This window comes from Musa acuminata, chromosome BXJ3-6 (assembly GCF_036884655.1).
Source record: "Musa acuminata AAA Group cultivar baxijiao chromosome BXJ3-6, Cavendish_Baxijiao_AAA, whole genome shotgun sequence".
NCBI lineage: Eukaryota > Viridiplantae > Streptophyta > Magnoliopsida > Zingiberales > Musaceae > Musa > Musa acuminata.
Window position 1 is genome coordinate 8,784,902 of NC_088354.1, and position 26,864 is coordinate 8,811,765.

A 26,864-nucleotide genomic window follows, 5' to 3' on the forward strand; every position below is an offset into this window, starting at 1 on the left:
AGTTCTAGTAGTTTAAGTCATTACAGATTGGGATTGGCAAATTTTCAGCATAAATTTACATTAAGAAGGTACTTTAAATAAATGATATGATCAACATATTGTTTTGGTTGATACATTTAAGTGGCCTTGGCTTTTACGACAAATCCCGACTGAAACTGGAACCAAAACTGGATTATTCTGTCCCATCAAAACACAAAACCTTCAAATATTTCTCTTGCCTATTTGGACCAACACTCTCTGCTTATGTTTCTGAAGCTGAGATTTTATGACTTCCATTGAGAAATACTAGTTGCATCGAAACAGAATGATTATTAACTGAGGTCTCCTTTAATAGCTAACATATTCCTCACCATCCAAGTTAAAAAGACTCAATAATTTTTAGAAATAGAACATGGGATGGGGCAGAAGGGCCATCTGTGTCACACTTGTGCTGCTTGGGTTGATTAATTTATTAAGGTGTAAAATAACCACTTATGTTAACTTGGAAAGTTTGGTGCTATAGTGTTTCAATGAATCTTTTTAGAGATGCATGGTCATGTATAATAACTTCATTGGTAAAGAACTTCTTTTGTATGTATGTTTAGTGAAAAAGTTACATGATTTGATATTGTATGTATGTTAGGCTTCTCCTTGGTTGGGAGTTTGCATGCCAGAGTTACCGGAGTTGGTGAGAATACTTCTTTTCCCTATTCTATCTTAATGTTGTGGTTGGTTCATCTTATTGTGAAAGATGCTAGCTTTTCTGCACGGTAAAACTGATAGCAAGAATTCTTTGCATGTTATCTTATCTTCTTGGAATTACTAAACCCTTTCCTCATTTGTTTACCCTTGTGATCCACATTTACTGTCATACTAATATTCACGTCCTTCGCTGCCTAAAGAACTAACTCAAGTTGTTTGGTTCATTACCAGAGGTATCTTTTAGATGGTTTAGAGCATCTTGTAATCCTTTCAGTCATATGAATTTTAGGATATAAAGATACAATATAGCCTGGATAAGTTTTGCCATATGAATTTTAGGTGTCAACAAGGAAATGGGAATAGCATCATGAGCTATTAGGTCTAAGCATTTCCAAAGAAAGTGGTTTGATGTTGTTCCCATATGACTTGAAAATTATTGTTGTTGAAGATATTTTTATGGTTTACGAAGCTACAAAGATTGGCAATTAGATTCATATATAGATTTGTGATAGAACTGCTGAGATGACAGTAAGGTGCATATGAATCATTCCTCTTCATAGAAATATTTATGGTGGTGGGAAGAAAAAGTGAGAGATGTCACTATTTCATCACAGATAGTTACACAATACATTATCCATCACAAATATATATAGACTTTGGTGACCAAAACAGCTGAACATTTTTGTGACTTTAGCAAGTCCTTTTTTTCCTCATTTTAAGAGCTTATGTATATTTGAAAGTACTTGAAGACCTTAACTTTTGAAATGAAGCTTCTTATATAAAAGAAAAAAGAAATCACAAAAAAGAAAAAAAAACAATAAAGAGAAAGAAAGAACATGAATAGAAATGGATGTAAAAAAATTTAAAAATTTACCTGCTAGAAGGAGCTCTTGTAGTGGCTATTATTATCCAAATCAAAATCTGGATGGAATAGTGGCTAACAAATTTCTGACAATGCTTTGATCCCATCTTGTCCACCAGAACATTGAAACTAGTGGTATGTGGCATGAAGAAGGAATACTACATTAGAATTCAGAGAAAGGATGAAAAGATAGAATGATTTCTCATTGAGGAGAAGGGATGAGATTTGCTCCTATAGATTTGCCAAGAGATTTATAGCCAACTGAATTCACCTTTCTTCCATCACTCTCGAGTGATTCATTTGCTCTCATCCATGTCAAATACTTCTCTTCTGCAATCGAAGGCAGGAAAGGAAATGAAGATATAGAAATATAAATGGCAGCTCATTCTTGCGTATCGTTCCACACCTTTCCAAAACAGTTCATGCATGCATGCTAAGATGGGACTCGATACATGTAAGCTAGTCGACGATGTGATCAATAACTTCAGTGGCTTCCTGTTTTCACCAATGTGTATTTAGATCAGGTCAGCTTGAAATCATGTGGCAAGAGGGATGTGATTGATTACCTTCTCTTCCAATCTAATTCTAGTGGCCACAAACCTTCAATGAAACATACAGCATAAGAAGAAGATCACGTCGTGAACATTACGTTCCAGAATTCATCCATGGAGGAGGAGGTCACCTACAGGCCATTACATCTTTGAAGTTTGATATCGAGTCTCTAACTCATTAGTGTGAGAGGAAGGAGAACACCTGCAGCCTCAGTATCAGAACAGTGGTCGTGTGTGAGAACACAATATAGTCATTATGTATGTATGTATGAAATTAACCTAATTACATTAGATTAAGAGATACATTGCTAGAGAGTCTGAAAGATCAAGCGCATGAAAAAAACACGTTATCATGTCGAACAAAAGTGTTTAGCTTCGAGTCTTCTTTTCCTTTTCTATCATTCTCTAGTGATCTGTTGTTAATGCCTATCATTCTTTAGTGATTTGTTGTTAATGTCAATCATCTTTCCGAGAAAATTTTTTGGACCATGTAATCTTCTCGGCTTGAAAATTCTGATTCAACAGTTGAATTGAAACACCAAGAGTTCCGGTTTTGATTTTTCCTATTAAAACGAGAGATCCAATCCATTTCCAACAAATATAGTTTTACCTTAGAGATGACCTAATCCAGTATCATCAAGCACAGAAATAAATGTTCCCTTCAAACAAATCTTTACTGATGGAAACACAAAAAAAAAAAAGGATGGAAAGCCGATGACAGTTCTGTGGAGACAAATCTACACGATAATACATGACATTAAAGTATATATATATATATACACTCTTCTTGTGTATCGTAATCCTTTCCCTTCCTCTTTGTAACAGCTTCTCTATCTCTCAAAGGAAGTTAGGTACTCGAGGATAGCTTCTGCAAGGAAATTGGTTCTTGGTTCTCCCGCTATGATGACTTCTTAGTCCTTTTCCTTCCTCCTCCTAACAGCTTAGCTTCTCTATCTCTCAATGTGTACTCAAGGATAACTTCTGAAAGGAAATTGGTTCTTGCTTCTCCCACTATGGCCTCTTGTTCGTTACTTCTCTTTAATGATCGTTTCTGCTGCAGTCATAATGAGAATAAATCCTTAAAAAACAGGAAACTAAGCTCTTGAATATGAAACAGATTTATCTATCAATGAAAAAAACAATGATACCTGCCACAAGGAGCTCCCGTAATGACTATATCATTGAGATCTAAATCCCAGTTCTATTATGGTCATCGCCAATTGTAGAATAGTTAGAAAATATGCAACAATCTTTTGATCCCATCCCATCTGGCACATCAGAAGAGTGAAACGAGTGATAAGTGGCATCCAGAGAATGAAAAAGGACCGATCTCATATCAAGAATGAAAAACTAGATTTCCCAAGAGATTTATAGTCAGCCGAGAAAGCTTCCATCCAAAATATGTCGGGTAATTCATCTGCTCTCTTCCATGTCTCCTGACTACTTCCTGCATGGAAGGACTATACATGAATCTTCTGCAAACAAAGGCAAGAAACGGAGATGCAAATATGAATGGAAGCTCTCACCCTTATCTTTTCGTACCTATCCAGAAAAAAGAGGGTTCCTGCATCTTCTTTGAACTCTCTATTTCGATGCATGCATGCATGCATGAGATTCCACTTGATCCTGCACCTAAAATTAAATTGCATGGCACAAAAGTTTGGACTCACTATTGCACGACATCAATCACATTTACCCAAGAACTAATTTCATCAGACACAGTGAGCCATATAAAAGATCCAAATGTGAATAAAGCTGCAAGTTGTATCTTTTTAATACATCTTTTTAACAAAATAGGAAAAATGAGCATTTGAAGGTGGAAAAGAAAACCTAACAAGGACTTTGAGACAAAACATATAAAACTTATTAGAGAGTGACCTTTTCTCATAATAATATCCCTAATCTTAGACTTACTGCTGCTCCTTCCCTATTGCACATGAGTGTTGCATGGTATTTTCTTTCTGGGCCTATCTCAAACTGATCTGGTGCCAATAAGCTACTCACACTTTATTGATCGATATATGTGGCGCACAAAAAACAAAGCAGCACAGAAACCAACCGTCCCAAGCAATAGGAAGAAGCCATAACAGATGCAAGCCATGTACCCGAAGAAAAAAGATGTCTGCATAAACCCTGACATATCTGAGCGGGTGAAGTAGTAGTACAAACAATACCCATACACAAATAGACCAGTTGATCCTCCACATAGGAAAGACCTGCATCAGGATAAGAGATGCTAAATTAGGTCGCTTAACAGAAAGTACGGAGTCAGATAGGATTTTGGAGATCATGCTTTAATGATTTTGTTTCATTTCACATGCACTGATATGTATGCAAAATCTGCAAAAAGAAAATATATTGTAGGAGATATAAATCAAAGGACCAGAATGGGAAACTGCAACAATATGGATAAACTCAAATAATTTGCACGATGAATGAGTAAATATACACCAGGTAGAAGACTTTGTTTGGACCAAGAGAAAACATCATGATTAGAGGATAGATTACAGAACAGATAATACCTATCAGAATTATTATGTTAAAAGTTTCATTTTTTGTGACCCAGGTGAACCAGGTCTGCTGAAACCTAATACACTAATGTGTTTTTCTACAAAGATTCACAATAGAAATCTTCCGGATTATAACCAAAGGCAAGGTAAGAACCTTTGTGAACCTTTTCACAGTTGCAAGAAGATTGCACTACACTAGAGAAAAAAAAAACTACTTTAATTGAATTGTCCATGAAAAATAACTAAGTAGAAATTTGGAGGCAAAGAAAAACAAAGGCAGGTGGAAATATGAGTACTTTAAGGAGCAAGCAAATGGCTCCATAAAAGAAAGATGACTAATAAAGATAGAAGTTGCGAGTGATAAGTCTGCTACTAAAACAATATATCATTAACAAATGAGTCAGAGGAAGAAAAAAATGCATGTGGAGATATTTCAGGTCATCAAAATGTGAAGTTGACACCATCAGAGAAACGAGAATGATGAGGACTCAATGAAGCAACTCTGCACAACAAAGATGATAAATAAAAACAAGATGAGAATGAAAAGATTGATGTTAAAACGCATTATACTTCTAACATATCATACTTCTAACGGAACAGAGGCCAATAGAAGCATATATTTCTATAGTTACCAAGCTTTCAGCACATGACAATGACACATTTTCAAAACTTTCTAATAAACTTATGTGAAACATCATGATACCAAGAAGGAAGCTCTCATAGAAAAGAACCTTGCAACAAATTACTGCTGACGAATATGGATAAGAGCAGAACATATGAAGCACAGATTACTTCTTGAAAAGTAATTGTGAACATGTGCATGCTTTTACGAATACCTCTACCTATTTTCAGGGGTAAAAAAAGGTTTCTGGTTTACCTCCACCACCATTCATGATCTTCAGCCGCAAGCTGAAAATAGGTCAGTGCCACAGTGACAAAAGCAGCGACAACGAGGAGAATGATGAAAACTACGAAGAGAATGCCATAGATGACGTATATCCTGTAGCCCCAGACACTGGCAAATATGTAGTAAAGCTCAATGTAGATCGCACTGAATGGCAAGAAACCAGCCATTACCATCTGTGGAATAGTTCTTCGAAACCAGGGCAGTGGTGGAATCTCTCTAGGAAACTTTGTTGTTCGACAAGGGGCCTGGAATTCTGCTTTGTTATTCTTCCCAGCAATTCCACCCAAAACAAGCAAGGGGGAAGTGACTAGTGTCCAAATAAGAACAATAACAACAATGGTTCCAAATGGTAGTGCTGCAGTAGCACTATACACAACTGCGACCGTATTAAGAAAGCAGAATGTGAGGAACAGAGGCCCGCAAAAAAGGCATCCCGTCAAGAGCAAATTCCTTACCTGCACATACAACAAATATGAAAAAAAATTAAAAGTGATTTATAACCCAGATTACTTTATTAATGCATTAATATGTGGATTATGTTTATTTTGAGGATAGATGTGAGGCACTTCATAACCATAGATGAAATCACATGGCATCATTTGCTACATGCAAAAGTGGAAGTATCGAAAAGAGAAGAACAGAGGAAACAATGCCAACGATAAAAGTACCCAATTTGTTCCTTCGAGTTGAAAATAGAAGGATGTAGCAGTAAATCCAGCAATGCCGGAGGTGAGTGCATATATGACCACCAGAGCGGTAAAAAGCGCCCCTCGATTGTATGGGTAAAAGACTCCAACAAGTGCAAGAACAAAAATGAAAATCGTGCTGCATAGGTCAAAATAGGTGCAATATGTCACTTTCAGGCACAGAATCAACTTAATCTTGGTGGAAGTTTCAATATCCTAAATATGCAGGTTAATCTACCAGTACAACCTAAATTCAGATAGAAAGTTCAAAGCAGATTCAATTCTTCCTCAATATAAGAAAAATAAGATTTACCAGCAATACTCACAGGGCAAATAACTGTGTTCCAGAACCAAGAGAAGCAGCCAACAGTGATTTGTTCTTTGGAAATCTGAAGACATCACCATGGATATACTTCCACCCTGTCTCTTCTTGGTCCTCGGCAGACTCCTCATCATCAGCATACCTTCGACAGGAGCACAAATAAGAAAGCATTTATGGTTAAAGAATACTAGTCAGAATGCAAGAAAGGAAACAAAGCACAAGCCATGACACTTTAAACGAATGATCTATTATCTACGTAACTACTCTAGAGTATCTGTCAAGAAATCCTTAAAACATCAGATATTGTTGCAGTACCTATCAAGCAAAACTGTCCGCAGCTAAGACAAAAAATTTACCTATCATACAATTCTAAGCTGATTGTTGCAATCTATTAACTACACATGTTGTGCACAAAACTTATGAAGCAAGCTCCATTGCAGTCAAAAATCTGAAGAAACCATTCTGTAGTAAGAATCTGACTGTGCAAACATCAAACATGGAAATGTAAAACAACAGGAGAATTCGAACAGGAAACTTACTTGACAAAATCATTCTTTAGCACCCGCATGAGAATTGTGGCAAGAAATCCAGTCAAGAGAAGAACCGTGACACATGAATTTATTATTGAGAACCAATGAATCTCCAAGTGATGGGGCAATGAAGAGGACTGTGAGTATTTCTCCATCCTCTTTTCAAATGGCATGGTTGTCTCCTTCCACTTGACCGAATACAAGAACTCCGCTTCAATATCCTTGTCCTCAGTGAGGTCAGCCACAGAATTGGGATCCGTGTGCACGGTAATCTCAATCACACGGTCATTGTTGTAGAGGATATCAAAGTGGATATGCCTGTAAAGATAGTACTTGTCGTTGCTCAGATCCTTCCCTTCTTTGTCAACCTTCCCTATGAATCCCCATATGGGGAGGTCGTCATAATACATCTGGAAGTAGTAGTCCTTCGTGACTGCATCCCTGAACTTGGCAACGTCTCCTTTAGTAAGCTTCTTCTTGCAAAGCAGTTCAGAGTCATAATCAACTCGGAAGTCAAGCTTGTATGGGGCCCCAACCAGACGGTCCCCATTCAGAACTTCGCCAAGTGCTTCCTTTTTCTCGGTTACATGGTCTGGCACCAATATCAGCTAATGAATCAAGACAAAATATAGAAGAGCATGAGATAGTTGGATAAATTCTGTGAACTGGATACCAACCTGGAATGCAGAAGGGAAGATCAAAGAACCGATAAGTCTCGCTACAAAGAAATACAAACAATATAAGCATAATGATACAAGAAACAGTATGTTAAAGAATCGAATTTATTAACTCAAACATCCAGAAATGTCTTTAGGTCCAATAAATAAAGCATCCTTAATTCTTTAAATGGTATCCTCCTTCAACTTTTAAGATATTCAGCAATTCTTTCATATTTTGCTTCCGTGTGCAGCAATAAATGGTTCATCCATCTTGAATTCCAGATACGTGGTCATCACATACAGGGAATAAGAAAGCGACATGTCAGATGGTGATCGTGTGGCCGGAAGAATGATACGGGTGAAGAATCATGAAATTTCCGACTTGAAATCGAGAATCAAAATCTCACGAGAGAGCAATCTTTCAGAGACCTGACACGAGTAACTTCTAATTCGACACACCGCGAGTCTCATTTTTTAAGGGGTCGAAGAACTAGCGAATCTTGGACGACATCGGGGACAGAGGAGGAGATCTCACCTAGGGTTGTGGAAGGGGCCGACCTTGTTGGCGTACAGGGGGACGGGGTCCCCCTGCTTGTATCGGTGGTCGGAGGCTTCTGATACGACGCCGGCGACCTCGAAGCACAGCAGCAGCGCCGCCACCCGGACCAGATCCATCGCCCTACCGCGCGCGATCGGAGCGAGAAGATTCGCGGAATGATATATATACGGAACGATATACTCTTTTACATATATACCACTGTTAATATATGGAATGATATATACACACACATGTAATTTATGTGCTTAACATTTTCCAATTACACCCTTCTACAAACTAACTATATGAAAATGTGACTCGATTAATCCTTTATTGAGACAATCTTGTTTAAAGTAGAGAACAGATTTCCATGTGGAATTATGCAGTCCTTTGGATCATTTAGCCAGATTTCCACAAGAACAGATGGCAGCATAGACTACCATTTTATTGATCTCTTTACAGATTTGGTGCCATCTCGATTAGTTCACCACCCTGCAGTTCTTACGTATCTCTCCAACTGAGCCAGTGAGGGGGCTTATGTTGCCCATCTTGATCATGGAGTTGGCGAAGTCTTTGAAGAAGAGACCTGCATCTTTGCTGTACGCCTCGACCAAATCCTTGGTGGTCGTCACCCCCTCGTCGCTGGAGAACAGGCCTTGGTCGGACGGCAGCAGCCCCCTCTGGTTCAGCAGATTACTGAAGTAATGGTTGTCGAACGCATTGACCGAGCTGCGGTCGAGCGCCGCGGCCGTGCTGCCGTCGTCGTCCTGCGGGCAGAGGCTCTGCAGCTCCGAAGCCATGGTCGAGTCCAGCGACGGGTCCGCCGAACTGGTCGGGGAGAAGCTGAGGAGACGGCTGCGGAATGCCAAGCACCGTGCCCGGCCGATGGTGTGCCCACCTGTACAGTCAGCGACAAGCTCGTCGGGTAAACAGATGCAATCCTCGTGCTGTACAGATGGAGATGGAGTTGACGGTGAACCTGACAAGGCGACGACGTCGGTGATGTCAAGACCAACAGCAGCAAACTTGTTTTTGATGGTGTTGATGGAGTGGAATGGAGCAGGAAGGTTAGTGTTAGCTCCTGTTTGGTTGGCCACCAAACCATCTCTTCTTCCCAGGGGGACTTTCCACGAAGGGCCACCGCTCTGCAGTCACAGAGAAGGTAGCATTCGTTTGAGTTCCTCATAGCACCGATGATGATGTTCGTGGTACAGTATTTACCAAGACAACTGCGTCTCTTGCTGCGATGGCGAGTATGTCTGCGCATGACACAGTTTCACTGCATTCGTTCTCCACGGCAGTCTTGATGGAGTCGACGACGTCGAATCCCCTCACCGAGTTTCGGTTGGGGAAAGCAAACTTCTCACCATCACTCCCATCAAGAAGAACCGAGCCGTCACAGCCCTGCATCAATACATCTGTAAGCTATCAGGAATAAAGATCAGTAAAAGCTGTCATTAATTAGCAATGAAACCCACGTTCACGAAACAATCATGGAAGTGAAGCCTAAGCAGCGAAGCCGCCATCCTCGCCTCCTTCTTAAGGGCATCAGCAACCTCACCTCGGACCACCTTAAACACATTAGGGCAGCTCTCTGCGTAGAAATTAGTGCTTAGGTGTGATCTCACGCCCATGCAGAGACGCAGCACTGTCAGAGCTGCAAGCAAGGAAAGGCTGCTAGAAAATCTGCGAGACTCCATCTTCTGTATCTGTGGGCAGGCACAGTGGCGATCTAAGATCTTGTATGTGTGGTTGCAGTCTTAAGGGTGGAGATGGATTTATAGAGGTTGGCAAAGCTAAGGTGGCACGTAAGCTCGCATTAACCTTGCAGTCAATGCGGTCCTCTTAATGACTCCCCGCAGGTTAGAATACAGATTTGCGAAGGCACTTTATATAAAGAAAGGAAAAAAGTAATAGAAGTTTAGTGGAAGAGGTAAAAGTAATATTTGCTTATTCGTCCAGTATTTTAGGGTTTTTGGACAATTTCGAATCAAATATATTTAATTTATCGATGTAATTATCGAGATAATCTAACATATTTCACTAAATAATGGATGATCAATGATCAATGCTGTTCAAGGATCAATGCTTGGCTACGTTGGTGGAAGTTTGGTGCAAGGATGTTGCAGCAGCATGTTGCAAACGTTGATGATGCACATTAAACGACAACACGTTCTTCTCTGTGCAGGTAGAAATGGCTTTCATGGTTACTTGAGCACTCACTTTCCATGCCTTAATTATATTACATTGTTTCTTCAACAATGAAGCTCCCATCACTCGATCTATCATATAAAACTCGTTCGAGTGTTGGGAATCATCATACCATTTGCCACATAATAAATATTAATGAAATGTAGAGCTATATATTCTTGGATATTAAACCCAAGCGAGCGCGAGCATCCCGGTCGCTATTAGTTGACTGCGTGCACGTCATGTGATTAGGCTTCATTTCTGGAGCACAAAGCTAATGTTAAGCAGAGTAATCGATTCCCAATCTGGCTTAAAATCACAGATCAATTCTACAGAACACACAGAAAAGTATAAGCATTGGAGACGTGACAACAAGTCATTATTCTCATCCTTCACCTTCCAAGAAGTCAATCCATGCGAATTGGAAGCATATGTTCCCTCCTCTTCAGTGTATAAATATGTCTGTGTTACGAGTCTCATACATCGCATAAGGCAGACCATACGACAGGAAGCATTGTGCTGCACCATGTCGTCGTGTTATGTTTCGGGTGTGTTGGCTGTGGCCACCTTCATGGCCTTCCTTCTCCATGGATCCCAAGCTCAGCTAAGCCCCGCATTCTACGACAGCACCTGCCCTAATGTATCCGACATAGTGCAGACCATCGTTCAACTAGTCCAGAGCTCCGACCCCCGGATGCCGGCCAGCCTCCTTCGACTCCATTTCCACGACTGCTTCGTCGATGTAGATTTACATTGTTTCAGTACTGTTTCTTTGGTTCGGGGCTTCCCTCGAAGTTAGGCTTTGATGAAGCTACATACGCATGTGTTTAGGGTTGCGATGGGTCGGTTTTGCTCGACAACAGCACTGCGATTGTCAGCGAGAAGGACGCGCCCCCGAACAGCAACTCTCTTCGGGGTTTTGATGTGATCGATGCGATCAAGATGACGGTCGAGTATGTTTGCCCGGGAGTTGTCTCCTGCGCTGATATCCTCGCCCTTGCAGCTGAAGCTTCTGTCAGCTTAGTAAGTCCATCCTCTCTCTCTCTCTCTCTCTCTCTCTCTCTCTCTCTTCTTTCCTTCTTTGATGGAAACCAAAGCAGAGGAGCCCAACCATGCATTAGCTTAGCAGGTATGTGCCGTGATTCTGCTACTGATGCTAGAGACATCAGTAGCTCCATGAATGGTCATCGATGTTTGATGTGGATGCACTTGGGATTATTCTGTCTTCTCATGCGGGGCATATAATTCATGCACACTCACTGATTACGAGATTGTTTGATGCATGAGATTAGATGCATGCAAAGCTGTCTGAATAGATTTCAGAGCTTTTAAGCTACAGAGAGAAGTCTCTCATATCGACTTCTGTCGCAGTCTGGAGGTCCATCATGGACGGTGCAACTTGGAAGAAGAGACGGCACCACAGCAAACCTGACCGGCGCCAACACCAACCTTCCAAGCCCCTTCGAACCCCTAGACATCCTCAAGGCCAAGTTCGCCGCCGTCGGCCTCAACGACACCGACCTCGTCACCCTCTCAGGTTCGCATGCACACCACATTAATCTCCGAAGCAATGCCATGCATGAAAGAATCCTTCTCTGAGTACTCCACCTGTTTTCCTTGCCATCAAACCTGCATCAGGAGCCCACACCTTCGGCCGCGCACGCTGTGGCGCCTTCAGCGATCGCCTCTACAACTTCAACGGCACAGGGATCGCAGACCCGACCCTGAACACCTCCTACCTGACGACCTTGCAAGCGAATTGCCCGGACGGAGGGAACGAGACAACCCTCAACAATCTCGACCTGAGCACCCCCGACGCCTTCGACAACTCCTACTACCTCAACCTTCAGAGCAACGAGGGCCTCCTCGCATCAGACCAACAGCTCTACTCGACCAGCAACGATCCCATCGCCTCGATCGTGGGCATCTACGCCGGCAACCAGACCGCCTTCTTCGAAAGCTTTGCTTTGTCGATGATCAACATGGGGAATATTAGCCCGCTGACGGGGAGCGACGGAGAGATCAGAAGCAACTGCAGGCTGGTCAACGCGAGCTGATCAGAAGTCGAATTGTTAGTGTGGTGAAGGCGTCAATAAGTCCTCCATAAACTGCGTATTGAGGATTAATATTGGAATTTTGGGAATGATATATATGTTAATGGGGATTATTGTTATTGTATGGGGAATGGACCATTTAATGGTATACATACATGCATTGATATTTCCATCAATTGTTGGTCATTTTTTCTTATTTCTTGCAATTTGAGAAGATATAATAATTATTATAAATATTAATAAATAAGTATTGCAAATGTTTAATTTATGAGTGATAATGCACCTAATAACCTGTCTAATTAATATTCGTTGGGATGAATCCTTATGATGTAGGGTTGGATCTCAATGGATAGTGATCGTAAGACTATTCTACTACTTCTACTCCACTAATTAATTGATATAAATTGGACCTAAATTCTTAGTTATATATATATATATATATATATATATATATATATATATATATATATATATATATATATATATATATAATCGACATTTATTGGTAAGAAAAAGTCAGTTATCCAATACATCTTAATCATATTGGCCTTTAAAATATTTATAAGAATAATTTAGTAAGTTTTCTCATATGCTTAATTTATTATTGAAAATTAATTGAAATTTCGTGAATGGATCATACCAAAGGAAATTGATTCTGCAACCACTTCGTCAAGAACTTGGTGGAACACCCACATCGAATATATTGAGTGACCAATGTATTAGACAAATTAGACATGCGAAGCACTTAAACGCATGCATTTAATGACAATTATAACATACAATAATACCGTAATGTCCCAATTAATATTTCTGTCGCGATTAAGAATAAGGTGGTTGAATTGAACTATATTCTCTCTTTTGCGAACGCAGAGTATTCGTCTTCCATCGTGAATCGACCATACTTAAATCAAGATGTGCAACGGTCACCTTTTGTTCTCTTCTTTAGTCAACGTCTGAAAAGTTGTGCTTCGCATGACATCCTTGAATTCAACGTCGGAGCAATTGCCTGCAATGGTCACCTTGTGTTGTGTTGCCCACTACCCTGAGGGTTGACCTTCACGAAACAAGGAAAAGGTCAACCATGACTTCCTGCTGTCTTTGTCCTTCTTGTCCTCAAACCACCCCAGCATTGTTCCTCGATCTCTGCCGCTTCGATGTCGATCCTTGATGAGTTATCCTGTCTTTACCTAGCTGACAACTGAGTTCGTTCCGTTTTCTTCTCCCGTCATCGGCCCTTCTGCTAGTGGCGTATGGAATCCGATTGAGGAGCTGGTCGGAGATTGTCCGTTCCGGCTCAGAAGCACACCTCTCGCGAGCGTCGAGGAACGACGTGCGTCCTCGGCAGAATGAGAGGTACCAAAGCAGAACCACGGAAACGCGCCGTCAAGAAGTGGTTCTCGAAGGTGGTTCCGGCGATGGAAGGTTGCGCCAGAACCCCCGACAGCTCGAAAGCTGCCGCCGGCGTCTTCGAGGGCCAGAGTAGCAAGCAGAAGAAGAAGAAGAAGTGCCTCGCCGGTTGTTGCTCCAAGAGCTGCTGGTGCACATGCAAGAGCAGCAAGAGATCGGCCTATAAGCATCATCAGAGCAGAAAAGATGACGACGATGTGACTGTAAGATTGCCTCCTGTCTCTCCCAGAAGCAGAGGTACCGACAACGTGGATGCGGCGGAGATGCCGACTCTAAGAACAGCAAGAGACGTCTTCATTGTCGCTGAGAGGTTGCCCCCTGGTCCAGCCAGGGAGTTGCCCGTGCCGAATCCCATTGTTGGACAGGAGGTGTACCTGAAGACGGCCCTCGGTTACCTTGCAGATGATGCAGTAGGCGTGGTGGGGATACATGGCACAGGGGGCGTCGGTAAGACCACCCTCTTGAGGAGCATCAACAACCAGTTCTGCGGCAGCGCTGCAAGAACCGAGTTTGATCATGTGATGCTTGCTGTGGTCGGTAAAGATCCCGATATCAAGAAGCTCCAGGGAGCCATAGCATACGAGGTCGGATTGCTCCTCAACGACGACGATAGCGAGGTCGTCCGAGCTGCCGCCATCTTCGACTTCCTGAAGGCGAGGAGCTTCTTGCTGCTGTTGGATGACCTTTGGGCACCTCTGGAACTGGCAAAGGTTGGAATCCCGCAACCGTCGAGCGACAGCGCCATCGGACGCAAGCAAAAGCGGATGATCTCGACGCGGCTGGTGGACATCGCTGGAAGAATGCAAGCTCACAAGATCCTCATTTTGGAATGCCTGAAGTGGGAGGAGGCGTGGAACCTATTCAAATCCACTGTCGGCGAGGATACCGTGGGAGATCAAAGAATCCGAAGCTTTGCAGTCACGCTCGCAAAGGAGTGCCGCGGCTTGCCGCTTGCTCTTGTCACGATGGGATCGGCGATGGCCGCAAAGAAGACGGCTGAGGAGTGGCAAAGCGTGATCTCGTCGATCAAAACCTCGCCGCTCCATGAAATCTCAAGTGCAGAGGATGAATCGCTTGCTCTTCTGCACGTTAGCTGCGGAAGCTTGAGAGATCATAGGATGAGACAGTGCTTTTCGTCTTGTTCTTTGTGGCCCGAAGGCTATCACATGTCGAAGGAAAACCTCATCAGGTCTTGGATGGGTCTGGGATCAACACACCATTTCGATGACATCAATGAAGCTTATAACATCGGGAACGCCATGATCGAAACCCTGAAAGCTTCGTCCTTGTTGAAGAACAGCGAAAGGAGCAACAGTCGTCTGGAGATGCACGATGTTGTTCGAGAGATGGCCTCATGGATTGCTTCCGAGGAAGGGAGCAGCAGAAACAAATGGTCGGTGGGAGCCAACAGCAGTGGTCGAACAGGATGGGATGAATGGAGCAGAGCAGAGACGATATCCCTCATGTTCAAGGACATTGCAGCACTCCCTGATTCATGCAATTGCCCCGACCTCCAATCTTTGATCCTTCGAGGAAACAAGCGTCTTTCCAAGATCCCAAACGGACTGTTTCCCTGCATGATAGCTCTGAGGTACTTGGATCTGTCTCACACTGGCATCTTGCGCCTCCCAGCAGAGGTTGGCACATTGGTGAACTTGCAGTTCCTCGATCTTTCGTACACAAAAATCGCGTGCTTGCCGGAGGAGATCCGAGAGTTGACGAGCTTGAGGCATTTGGAGTTGGAGGGAACGACGGAGCTCAGGACGATTCCTCGTGGAGTGATCTCAAGCCTGGGAATGTTGCAGGTACTGAACCTGTACATGAGTGGCTTCGCGAACTGGAATTGGCTATCGGTGCGTGGTCACCGTGGCATAACCTTCGAAGAGCTGGTGTCCTTGCCGAAACTAAGGTCTGTCGGATTCACCGTGAGGAACATTCCATCTCTGCTCAGGCTTTTCAGCATACGCCATGTATCGACGCACTCCCTGACCATCAGAGAGCTGCGAGGCTTGATCTCTCTCCATCTGTTGCCGGCACTGCTCAGCAGAAACAAGATGGGGAGGCTCAGAAACCTCACGGTCGAATCCAGCCGGTGCTTGAAGGAATTGGTCATGGGAGAGGAGGCTGATGACGCTCCGAATTGGAGACTGCATCAGCTAGAGGTTCTCAATTTGGTGTGCCTCCCGGAGCTAGAAAGGGTCATCTGGAGAGGTGTTCCACCTCATGCTTGCCTCCCTAACCTTCGCTTTCTATCCCTTCTCTGCTGCAACAGCCTCAAGAACATCACATGGATTTTTCATCTTCCACTCCTCCAAGAACTCTACGTACAGAACTGTGACGAAATGGAGCGCGTGATGGAGGAGGAAAAAGCAGAGAAGATCGGAACCCCATTACCCAATCTCAGATACATCTATCTTCGTGACCTGAAGAAGTTGGTGAGCATTAAAGATCACGCATTGCCATTCCCTGGTCTGGAGAGGATTCTCGTGTACAACTGTTCGGAGCTGAAGCAGCTTCCCTTGGGAGCAAAGAGTGCAGAGAAGTTGAGGATGATATTTGGAGAGAGAGGGTGGTGGGAGAGATTGGAGTGGGGGAATCAGAGCATCAAATCTGTGTTCGCCTCATGTTTCAGAGAAATCCCTGCTGGATATGAACCAAGCATGAAGATCTTGGATGGTCTTTGACGACATCCTGTTCTTGCACAGTGTTAGCGTAAACAACCTTAAGTTGTGGCCTCAGGGCTGACGTAGGCAGGCATGCCGCGCAGGTGTGGTCTCGGGCAACACGTAGCCGAGGAGCACGACGTAGGCGGGCAGGCCGCACAGGCCCGCGCAGGTGTGGTCTCGGGCAACATGTAGCCGAGGAGCACGACGCAGGCGGGCAGGCCGCGCAGGTGTGGTCTCGGGCAACATGTAGCCAAGGAGCACGACACAGGCGAGCAGGCCGCACAGGTGTGGTCTCGGGCAACATGTAGCCGAGGAGCACGACGCAGGCGGGCAGGCCGCGCAGGTGTGGTCTCAGGCAACATGCTGCCGAGGAGCCACTTGGTATGTGATCAGCAATCCACCGCCCAGCGACGGGAAGACGCGGGAAGACGGGTTGCTTCCTAGGGAAGCTGAAGGGGTCGTCACTTTCTGGAGTCGCCAGTTTTCGAGGCCGATAGGATGAGTGCTTCAGGATTCATGCCATGCACCGGTGGGTTGCCATGTCAGACTATATTTATGGCGAAGTGACGTCCCATTTTCCTGACACAACGTGCTCTGGGAGAGGAAGGGTTGCCGTTTTGGCGGGATCTAGCCTTCAAATAGGGTGCAGTCGGCTTACCGCATGCCTTGTTACTTGCATTTGTTCGATTGTCTCCCCGGACGTTTGGTTTAGCACCCATCGGCCATCCCACTCCCCCTTCTAAGACTTTGTAAGGATGGCTTCTCCTCCTTCTTTGTCTTCCTCGCCTTCCACTTCTGGGGATGTCGTAGAGAAGACGTTGCCGGAGAGCCCCCACTCATCGTCCGACGAGAAGGCTGCTCGAGCCCTTGAGTCGTTAATGTGGCCGCACGATCTCGACTCCACTGTGAGCGAGTCGTCACTCGGCCACCTCCGGGGTCGCTATGGTATCCCGGAGGAATTTTCTCTCATCGCCCCGGAGCCGAGGCAACGAGCGTACGACCCTATCCCAAAGGGTTTCGCCCTGACCTTGGATGCCTTTGAGGTTGGGTTGCGCCTCCCTCTTCACCCAGTCATAAGTTCTTGCGTCTCGTGGTGGCGCATTTCTCCTTCTCAGAGAGCGCCGAACTCCTGGCGCTATCTAGTGGCATTTTTAGGGGAGTGTCATTACGCGAATGTTACCCCGAGTCGGGCCCTCTTTCTTTCCTGCTTCCGTCTCTCAAAGGGGTCAGGGGGTTATTATCTGTCCGCCCGACCGGGCTTCTGGGTTAGCAGGGCTCCTTCCAGCAATAAAGGGTGGAAGGAGTGTTTCTTCTACGTATGCCATCCAGAGGGTTGGAGCTTCGGGCTCCGGTGGGCGGCACGTGTGATCGACAATACCGCCCCAGCCCTAAACAACGAGGAGTGCAAGGCCCTTCAAAGGCTTAAGGAGATCCTTCCGGCCTCCTGCGTCATCCGGGAGATGACCGAGGCGTGGCTGGTCGAGGCAGGTCTGAGCCCGATGCCTCGAGGTATGCCTTTAGCGAATAGTCGCAGGGTTTTGAGTTTTTGGGATCCTAATTTTTGTCGACATCCATATGCAGAGATGGTGAACCTCATTGATGTGCGTGGGGAGTGGTCCTCATCGACCTCTTCGCTGTGTCCTCCGGCCGACCCGGGTATCGGCACAAAAGAGGCGCCGGTGGAGATTTAGGCCGACCGTCCTCGGAAAAAGGCCAAGACCGTCGCCTCGAAGAAACCAAATCCGCCGGCGACTCGGCCAAGGGAGGTCGCGGCTAAATCGGGCGCGCGCGACCGGCAACGGGGGCTTGGCCGAGAGGAGGCAGGGCTGAGCAACGCGGGGGTAGGGAAGGCGCCCCGAGAGCCTTCCATCCGCGATTTGTGTCGTCTCCCGGTGGGGGCGCAGAACGAGTCTTACCAGGCTCGTGTGATGGGTGAGCTTCCAGAGGGCCGACCCTCCGACCCGTTGGAGGCCCGGTGGGCGGGACTAACCCGCGGGACCCGGGTGTGGGCATACGGAGAGGCTGCGACCGAGTTTGTCCGAGGCGGGCTTCACCCCGATATGGCTCAGGAGCTGTACACCATGCCCTCGGATGTTCTGCTTGGTAAATCCGCCAAGTCATTGCTGTGGGTAAGTGTCCCACCCTTGGACCTTCACTTATGCTCGGGAGGCTTTTGTCCTCATGTTTTGTTTATTATTTATTTTTTCAGGGCCAACATTATACTATGGCATTGGAGGATCGCGTGCGCGACGCAGGTCGGGCCCTCGGCATCCTATGCGCCCGTAATGCCGAGCTGCGCAGGGAGATCGAGGAGGTGCGCGTCGGAGCGGCCCCAGAGGCGGTCGCAGCGGCTGAGCAGCGCTCCTCGGAGCTGGAGGCGAAGGTGACGCGTCTTGAATCTGAGGCGACGGCAGCCGATCAGCACATCTCGACGCTGGAAGCGGAGGTCCTACGCCTCAAGTCTGAGGCGAAGGTGGCCGACGAGCAACACGAAGGGCTCCAGGGGGTCCTAAGGGTGACTCGAACCGAGGCATGTCTGGCCCGGAATGAGGCGACTGCCCTTACAAAGAAACTGGAGGGGGCCCAAGCCGAGGTGAAGGTTGCTTCTGAGGCCATGGCCGCCGAACGAGACCTACGGTCAGAAAAGGACAAGAAGCTAATCGAGGACTATAAACAGTCCTCGGGCTTCCAGCTTGGGCTGGTCCGATCGGGGCAGGTCACGTACGAATACGGGTACCGGATCGCTCTAGGCCGATTCAGGACGCACCACCCCGGACTGGAGGTCGAAGAGAACCCCTTCGCCTCACTCCCCGAGGACCGAGACGTGGACATACCGGATGAGGTCCCCTTTGATGATAGCGTTGAGGGCTCTAGTGGCTAGGGATACTTGTAATAAAAAGTCCTGGTTGGTCCAACGTCGGTCTGGTCTTGTAATCTGACTTCAATTTAAATAGAAAGTTTTTGTTCGGACTTCTACTTTGCTTTTGACTATACAAAAAACTTCTTGAGATTTCGCACGTTCCACGTCCTTGGCAAAGGGCGGCCTTCTGTGGTTGCAAGTCGATACGTGTCGAGTCGGACGACGTCAATAACCCGGTAAGGCCCTTCCCAGTTAGCGGCAAGTTTGCCGTGCGTCCAGGTCGGGTCACCGACCTCGGTCCTGCGTAGGACCAGGTCGCCCAATTTAATTGGTCGGGGGCATACCTTGCGGTTATAGATTCTCGCGACAGACCTCTTGTAAGAGAGGTCCTTCAGGTGCGCGTCAGCACGTCGTTCTTCGATCAGATCGAGGCCGGCTCGTAGTCCTCGGGCTGACGCCTCTTCGTCGTATTTCTCCGCCCAAGGGGTAGGGGAAACCACTTCGGGGGGCAGGACGACCTCGATCCTGTATGAGAGGCTGTAGGGGGATTCTCCGGTCGCGGTTTTGGGGGTGGTCCGGAGGGACCATAAGATACTGGGGAGCTCTTCCACCCAAGCCGATTGGGCCGCCGTCACTCTCCTCCTAAGTCCGTCCAAAATAGATCGGTTGATTACCTCGGCCAACCCATTCGTCTGGGGGTGGGCCACTGAGGTGAACATCAGCTGAATCCCATAGCTCGTGCAGAACTCCCGGAACCTTGTGCTGGCGAACTGGGATATGTTGTCTGTGACGATGGCTCTGGGCAAACCGAACCGAGTCACGATATTTTTCCAGATGAACTTCTCCACCTGTCATTCCGCGATCGTTGCCAACGGCTCGACCTCGGGCCATCTGGTGAAGTAGTCTACCCCCACTACGATATATCTTCGTTGCCCCGAGGCCGGGGGGAAGGGGCTGAGGAGGTCCAGTCCCCACTGCACGAACGACCATGCACAATCAATGGGAGCGAGCGGGACTGCAGGCTGCCGGGGTGTTCGGGCATGCCTTTGGCATGGGCCGCACTTCCGCACGTAAGATTTTGCGTCTCGGACCATGGTGGGCCAATAGTACCCTTGGCGGAGGATTTTGTAGGCTAAGGTCCGACCGGCAATATGTTCTCCACAAATTCCTTCATGATCCTCGGCCAGGATTGTGTGAGCCTCTTTAGGCCCGAGGCACCGCAGTAGGGGGTGCGAGAAGGACCACTTGTAGAGCCGCCCGTTCACCTCGGAGTACCATGCCTACGTTCGACGGATGCGCCGAGCCGAAGCCTCGTCGGCGGGAAAGATCCCATCGTGCTTAAAGCACAGCATCTCCTGCACCCATGTGGTACGAGCGTCGGCCGAAGACACAGTCAAGACTGAGATGGTGCGGGAGGGGAGCCGTTCGATCTCGGAGTGGGCTCCGGAGTCTGACTTTGAGGCCAACTTAGCCAGCTCGTCGGCTCACTCGTTCTGACACCTTGGCACCCTGGACACTGTAAAGTAGGAGAAATTGGAGGCTAGGCTTTTTACCTCCGTCAGATACTTCGCCATGGTTGGTTCCCTGGCCTCGTATCCGCCGCTGAGTTGCTCGGCTACCAGCTACAAGTCGGTGAGGACGTGGATGGCGTATACCTGCATCTTACGGGACAGTCTGAGCCCAGCTAGGAGTGCCTCATATTCGGCTTCATTGTTGGTTGCGTGGAACCCGAAGCGGAGGGAGCGCTCAAACGAGCGCCCGTCAGAGGCCGATAGCACTAGTCCTACGTCGGCCCCACTCGAGGCGGACGAGCCATCCACGTGTAGGATATATGCTTCTCTAGGTTGGCCGGGAACCTAGTCTTCAGTCTGGACGAGTTCCGAGATGAAGTCGGCCACCGACTGTGCTTTGATGGCGGTCCTTGATGCGTAACATATGTCGAACTCTCCAAGTTCCACCAACCACTTGAGGAGCCGACCTGCAACGTCGAATTTAGATAAAACCTGTCTGAGTGGCTGGTCGGTGATTACCTCGACCGGATGGGCTTGGAAGTAGGGACGCAGCTTCCAGGCCGCAAGTACGAGCGCCAGAGCTAGCTTCTCAATTGGTGGGTATCGGTCCTCAGGCCCCTTCAGGACATGGCTGACGTAGTAGACCAGTAATTGTTCGCCGGAGGTTTCGTTGATCAGGACGGAGCTGACCGCAAGCCGGGAGGCAGCCAAGTAGATGTTAAGCTTTTCCCCCAAAGCGACTGAGGCAAGGCGGGGGAGGTTGGCCAAGTGTCGTTTGACTTGCCCGAAAGCTTCCTCATGCTGCGCCGTCCATTGGAAGTCCTTCGGGTTTTTTAGCACCCGAAAGAAGGGGAGGCAGCGGTCACCCGATCGGGATAGGAACCGAGACAAGGTAGCGAGCCTCCCGTTCAGTCGCTGTAGGTCCTTGATTGTCCGAGGGGCTTGCATATCGATGATCGCTTGGACCTTCTCTAGATCGACATTGATTCCTCTTTCGTGTACGATGAACCCGAGGAACTTTCTCGAGTTGACACCGAAGACACACTTCGTCGGGTTGAGTCGCAGGCCATAGCTTCGCAATGTGGCAAATGTTTCAGTCAAGTCGGTCAGGTGGTCTGCCGTCGCACGGCTTTTCACGATCATGTCGTCGACGTAGACCTCGACGTTTCGCCCTATCTGTTGGGCAAACATCTTGTTTACGGCTCTCTGATAGGTTGCGCCCGCGTTCTTTAACCCGAACGACATTACTTTGTAGAAATATACTCCTAAATCGATGAGGAAAGTCGTGTGTTCCTGGTCCTCGGGCGCCATCCGGATCTGGTTGTAGCCGAAGAAGGCATCCATGAACGAAAGGCGGGCATGCCCGGCAGTCGCGTCGACCAGCTGATCGATCCTGGGGAGCAGATAGCAGTCCTTTGGGCATGCACGATTGAGATTGGTGTAGTCAACACACATCCTCCAGCTCCCATTGTGTTTCTTCACCAGAACTACATTAGACAGCCATTGCGGGTACTTGGCTTCCTCTATGAAACCAGCTGCTATGAGTCGCTCCACCTCTTCGCGGATGGCATGTTGTCTGTCCGGGGCCTGGGGTCATGGTTTTTGCTTCACCGGTCGAGCTTCGGGTGATATGTTGAGGTGATGTTGGGCGGTGTTTGGATCAACGCCCGTCATATCTGATGGCGACCAAGCGAAGACGTCGGCGTTTTCTTGTAGGAAGCCGACGAGCTATTCCCGCTCTTATTCGGGTAGTTCCGACCCGACCTTGATCGTCCGGTCCAGACGATCCTTTAGCAGTGGGACGTTACAGGTGGGGGCTGCCGGCTCGGGATGTGGGTCCGGCCGCCTTTTTTTCTTGGGTCCTCCAGGGGTCGATCGGTCTTCGCCCTTTTGTGTAGTGAAACCGCCATCAGGTAGCATTGTCTGGACTCTCGAGGGCTTCCCCAAACTTCCCCAATTCCCGTATGGGTCGGGAACTTCACCGTCTGGTGGTAGGTGGAGACTACGGCCCTGATTTTGTTGAGGGTGGGGCGACCAAGGATGGCGTTGTATGCCGTAGGGAGATCCACCACTAGGAAGGTAGACATCACCATCTTTGTTCTGGGTGGTGCTCCTAGAGTTAGGGGTAAAGTGACGGCTCCCAAGGGTGAGATCGAGTCGCCAGTGAACCCAGTGAGCGCTGAGCAGATAGGTTCCAAGGCCACCTTGGCTAGCCCCAGCTTCTGGAAAGCGTGAGAATACAGCACGTCAGCCGAGCTTCCCGTATCAATCATGATTCTCCTCACCTGGGCGTTGGCGATACGAGCCATTATTACGAGCGCATCATCGTGCTCCGATCGCTCAACGACCTCGGGGGAAAACGCGACCTGAGGGTCGGGGCCGCGTCGGGGAGTGTCATCCCTAGCTGAGTGGGCGTATGCCTTCATTCCGGACATGCTGATCCCACCGGACGCTGGGCCGCCCGTGATGATGTCGATGTGGCTCTCAACGGGACCCTCGGGATGGGACGATGATTCCCTAACCTGTTGGACGTACCGACTGAGGTGTCCTCCGCGGACTAGCTTCTCGATCTGTCGCTTCAGCTCGCGGCATTCTTCAGTATCGTGTCCCCTTTGTCGGTGGAAGCGATAATACTTGGACCGGTCAGCTAACTCTCGCGGGCTTTTCATCGGGACGGGAGCCTTGAGCAGCCCTTTTCCCCTTATTTGGAGAAATATCTCCATTCGGGATGCACCCAAAGAGGGTACGGGAGGCCTTAACGTTGGAGGGTCAGGTCGGTCCAGCCTGCGCCTTGGCGTGGGAGGTTGTTGTCCCCGACGTGCTCCGGCCTTCCCCTCTTGTGTTCTTCCCGCTTTCCGGCGATCCAAGTCTCGGCCACGACGAACTGGTTCGCGCGTTGGAGCATCTCAGGCACCGTGGTGGGGGGTCGCTCCACGAGGGACTAGAAGAACCTGGAAGGACGCAAGCCCATCATAAATGCCTACATCAACAAGGAGGGGTGAGCGTCCGGAAGTCCCCGGATCTGCGCTACGAAACGGTTTACAAAACTAGAGAGGGGCTCGTCCTCCCTCTGATTGAGTCCGAGGAGGAGCGCCACGGAAGGCTTCGCCCGGGAATAGGCCACGAAGTGGAGCTCAAAGTCCTTGACGAGTTGGTCGAAGGAAGCGATCGCTCCGGTTTTCAGGTCGTTGTACCACGCACGGGCCGAGCCTCTCAGCGTAGTGGGGAACGCTCTGCACATCAGAGCGTTGGAAGTCCCGTATAGCACCATCTGGGCACGAAAAGCGGTTACGTGGTCCGCTGGGTCAGTGGAACCGTCGTAAGCCTCCAGGGAGGGGAGTCGGAAGTTTGGGGGGATTGTATGGTCTTGTATCTCGGGCGTAAATGGGGATCCCTAGTGTGCGTCCTCCCCAGACTCTCCCCTTGACCTGCGGACCTCCTTCTGCACATCGTCGAGACGCTGATTAACGAAGCGCAACTGGACTCGCAGGGAATCTGCAGGATCCAAAGACAATGCCTCGGGTTCCGGGCGGCCTCTTGGGTCGGCCATCGCTCAACCTCCGGGTGGGGATGACGGGATCCGAGGCGAGGCGGGGAGCTCCCGAGCTGATGCGGGAGCCTGAATGTGTGGCTCATGTTACCGCAATGGTTGGACGACCGGGGAGTGCAACGAGCGAGAAACAAAGGGAATAATGGATTGCACGATACCAGTCAGAGTTCGGACTTGATGGGTGAGATCCTGGAAGGCCTCGGACGACACGGGTGATGGGTCGACGGGGGCGCCGTTGGGCGGCGATAGGCCCGGATCGTTGAATATCCGCCAATAGCGCTTTGAAGTTGTGGCGGGGTGCTCGTCATGAGGTTCTCCCCACGAGGGGTGTTCCCCTGGAGCTCCGATCGGGTGTGGTGCCCCATCCGCGGGTTCATCGGAGCCAATATGATGATCCCCCGACATCGGGGCCCTCCTTCTAGCGCCAAAAATGTTAGTGTAAACAACCTTAAGCCGTGGCCTCGGGGCCGACGCGGCTTGTTCCGGGTCCGGATGATGGGGGATCTTCTTGAGACGTTTCTTGGGACTATTGAGATGGTCGATTACGGTGGCCTGGCCGGGACGGGGTCGTCGTCTTCTCGGGATAGGGGGCTCCTCACTTAGGCGTTCTTGTGAGAGACCTCGGCCTTCGTACCTGCACAAAGGTCGGGGCAGGGAGCTCAGCCCGACCCCTCCGACGATCCAGTTAGTCTCGAGAGGAGTGGATTTTTTTCCCCCTTGCTCCTCAGAACGTAAGGGTTTTTATAGTAAGAATTACCGTTGCATGATGTGCCTGCCCGTAGGGAGCGAGGTATTAATGTGCCATTGCGTGGCGTGGGAGATCGAGCATGAGCAAGGTGTTAATGTGCCTCGACAGGCGTTCCGGTCCGCGTTGACCGGGTAGCTCACCAGGTTGAAAGGGGTGAAATGCGTCACATGATACAGCTAATGTCACGTGAGTCTTATCGCAATTATTACCCTCATCACACAGATAGATCACAGAGTGCTTTTCACGTAAAATCTGATTCTTCATCTCATAATATTATCATCCAAGTCTAAGCATCATTACAGCAAGAGATCAACAACATCAAACATCAAACATCAAACATCAAACATCAAAACGCAGGAACGAATCATAATTACAGCAACACCACAGTCATCCGCATCTCCTCGAGAACAAGCTAATCTCTGCGGTGGACCGGCGAGGAATCATCCCGAGGAGACCGCGAGGAGGACGACGACGATGGCGAGGCCTCGCCGCCGGGAGGCATGTCGGAGAGGAAGGCCAGCCAGCGGCGGACGCTCACCGTCCGGGCCGGCCGGAAGCTGCGGGACCTCATCCTGTTGGTGGAGAAGACGTCGGAGGACTTGGTGAGGATGAGGTAGACCAGCGCTTGAACGAGTGCGAAGATGATCACCTTCATAAGCACATCACTGAGGCCGGAGGAGAATTCGTCCATGGCGGGGGCCATACCGAGGAGGATCGCAACGATGGGAGTTCTGCAGCCGGCAGAGGCGGTCGAGCCCAGTAATATAGCCTTTCTCCAAGTCAAATCCTTGACTTGTTCGTCATCATTACCCGGCGGTGGAGGTGCCAACCATGGCGGACGCGGCTTATACGAGTCCCGAGGATGAAACGTGCACGGCATTGGCGAGGGAAACGACCACGTGAAGACGAGATCTGTAGCTTCTGATCCGGTTCCTAAACGTGGAACCCGAGAACATTCCGAGACGTCTTACGTGGGCATAGATTTGACCATGCGATACGAGAAGATTTGACCGGCGTCATGCGTTGACCAGATCTAGCGTTGCTTAGTCAGCAAGTATTAAAGCTTTATATAGAGAGTTTAGGGCGATACAACGTATTCGTCGCTTTGGCCGAGTGGTTAAGGCGTGTGCCTGCTAAGTACATGGGGTTTCCCCGCGAGAGTTCGAATCTCTCAGGCGACGAAAATAAGTTTTATTTTTATTTTTATTAAAATCAAACAAAGGAAAATAAATTATATTGACAAAAAAAATTATTATTATATATATTATTTTTATTCGTATGTGACTAATGCTAAAAATAAAATTAAAATCAAAAAAAGGAAAATAAATTATGTTGAGAAAAAAGTATATATTATTTTAATTTTTGTTATATATATATATGTGTGGGTAATTTCATTAATAAAAAATAAAATCAAACAAGGAGGAAAAAACATTGACAGAAAAAATTCCACGGTTCACATTCATGATTAGATATGTGGTTTTGTTGAAGGAAATCGAATGACATCTTCTGGAAGAAGATTGAAATTGGAGGACAAAAAACAAGGAAGAACAGAGATTGAAATTGAAAGTTTTGGTATGAGAAGGAAGTTTTAGTCTTAGGAGGTGGTGGAATCAGTCTTGTCTTCACCACTAT

At 47.7% G+C, this 26,864-nt stretch overlaps 6 protein-coding genes, 1 long non-coding RNA gene and 1 other non-coding gene across 8 annotated transcripts; 3 read left to right on the plus strand and 5 right to left on the minus strand.

Moving 5' to 3' along the window:
• Window positions 1-2,639: 2,639 nt before the first annotated feature.
• Window positions 2,640-3,614, minus strand: LOC135641612 (uncharacterized). The gene is made up of 2 exons (XR_010497757.1): window positions 3,243-3,614; window positions 2,640-3,148 (listed from the first exon to the last, which is right to left on the minus strand). It is a non-coding gene; the product is annotated as an uncharacterized LOC135641612 (long non-coding RNA).
• A 209-nt stretch (window positions 3,615-3,823) lies between these two features.
• Window positions 3,824-8,422, minus strand: LOC135641611 (transmembrane 9 superfamily member 2-like). The gene is made up of 7 exons (XM_065157122.1): window positions 8,244-8,422; window positions 7,727-7,767; window positions 7,059-7,641; window positions 6,524-6,661; window positions 6,180-6,336; window positions 5,482-5,966; window positions 3,824-4,310 (listed from the first exon to the last, which is right to left on the minus strand). The coding sequence occupies exons 1-7, from the start codon at window positions 8,381-8,383 to the stop codon at window positions 4,091-4,093; spliced, it is 1,764 nt and encodes a 587-aa protein (XP_065013194.1). The 5' UTR covers window positions 8,384-8,422; the 3' UTR covers window positions 3,824-4,090.
• A 303-nt stretch (window positions 8,423-8,725) lies between these two features.
• LOC135640394 (peroxidase 59-like) lies at window positions 8,726-9,946 on the minus strand. Its single transcript, XM_065154785.1, has 4 exons — window positions 9,725-9,946; window positions 9,468-9,650; window positions 9,226-9,391; window positions 8,726-9,144 (listed from the first exon to the last, which is right to left on the minus strand). Exons 1-4 carry the CDS (start codon window positions 9,944-9,946, stop codon window positions 8,726-8,728), a joined length of 990 nt encoding a protein of 329 aa, XP_065010857.1.
• Window positions 9,947-10,933: 987 nt separating this feature from the next.
• Window positions 10,934-12,666, plus strand: LOC103987549 (peroxidase A2). The gene is made up of 4 exons (XM_009405879.3): window positions 10,934-11,178; window positions 11,268-11,459; window positions 11,808-11,973; window positions 12,075-12,666. The coding sequence occupies exons 1-4, from the start codon at window positions 10,963-10,965 to the stop codon at window positions 12,491-12,493; spliced, it is 993 nt and encodes a 330-aa protein (XP_009404154.2). The 5' UTR covers window positions 10,934-10,962; the 3' UTR covers window positions 12,494-12,666.
• A 1,075-nt stretch (window positions 12,667-13,741) lies between these two features.
• On the plus strand, window positions 13,742-16,982 carry LOC135640208 (disease resistance protein RPS2-like). Its single transcript, XM_065154441.1, has one exon. The coding sequence runs from the start codon at window positions 13,837-13,839 to the stop codon at window positions 16,579-16,581; it is 2,745 nt and encodes a 914-aa protein (XP_065010513.1). The 5' UTR covers window positions 13,742-13,836; the 3' UTR covers window positions 16,582-16,982.
• Window positions 16,983-22,724: 5,742 nt separating this feature from the next.
• LOC103988354 (uncharacterized) lies at window positions 22,725-23,657 on the minus strand. Its single transcript, XM_009406895.2, has one exon. It carries the CDS (start codon window positions 23,655-23,657, stop codon window positions 22,725-22,727), a length of 933 nt encoding a protein of 310 aa, XP_009405170.2.
• Window positions 23,658-25,470: 1,813 nt separating this feature from the next.
• LOC103987550 (uncharacterized) lies at window positions 25,471-26,044 on the minus strand. Its single transcript, XM_009405880.3, has one exon. The coding sequence runs from the start codon at window positions 25,933-25,935 to the stop codon at window positions 25,645-25,647; it is 291 nt and encodes a 96-aa protein (XP_009404155.1). The 5' UTR covers window positions 25,936-26,044; the 3' UTR covers window positions 25,471-25,644.
• A 287-nt stretch (window positions 26,045-26,331) lies between these two features.
• TRNAS-GCU (transfer RNA serine (anticodon GCU)) lies at window positions 26,332-26,413 on the plus strand. Its single transcript has one exon. It is a non-coding gene; the product is annotated as a tRNA-Ser (tRNA).
• Window positions 26,414-26,864: the final 451 nt, after the last annotated feature.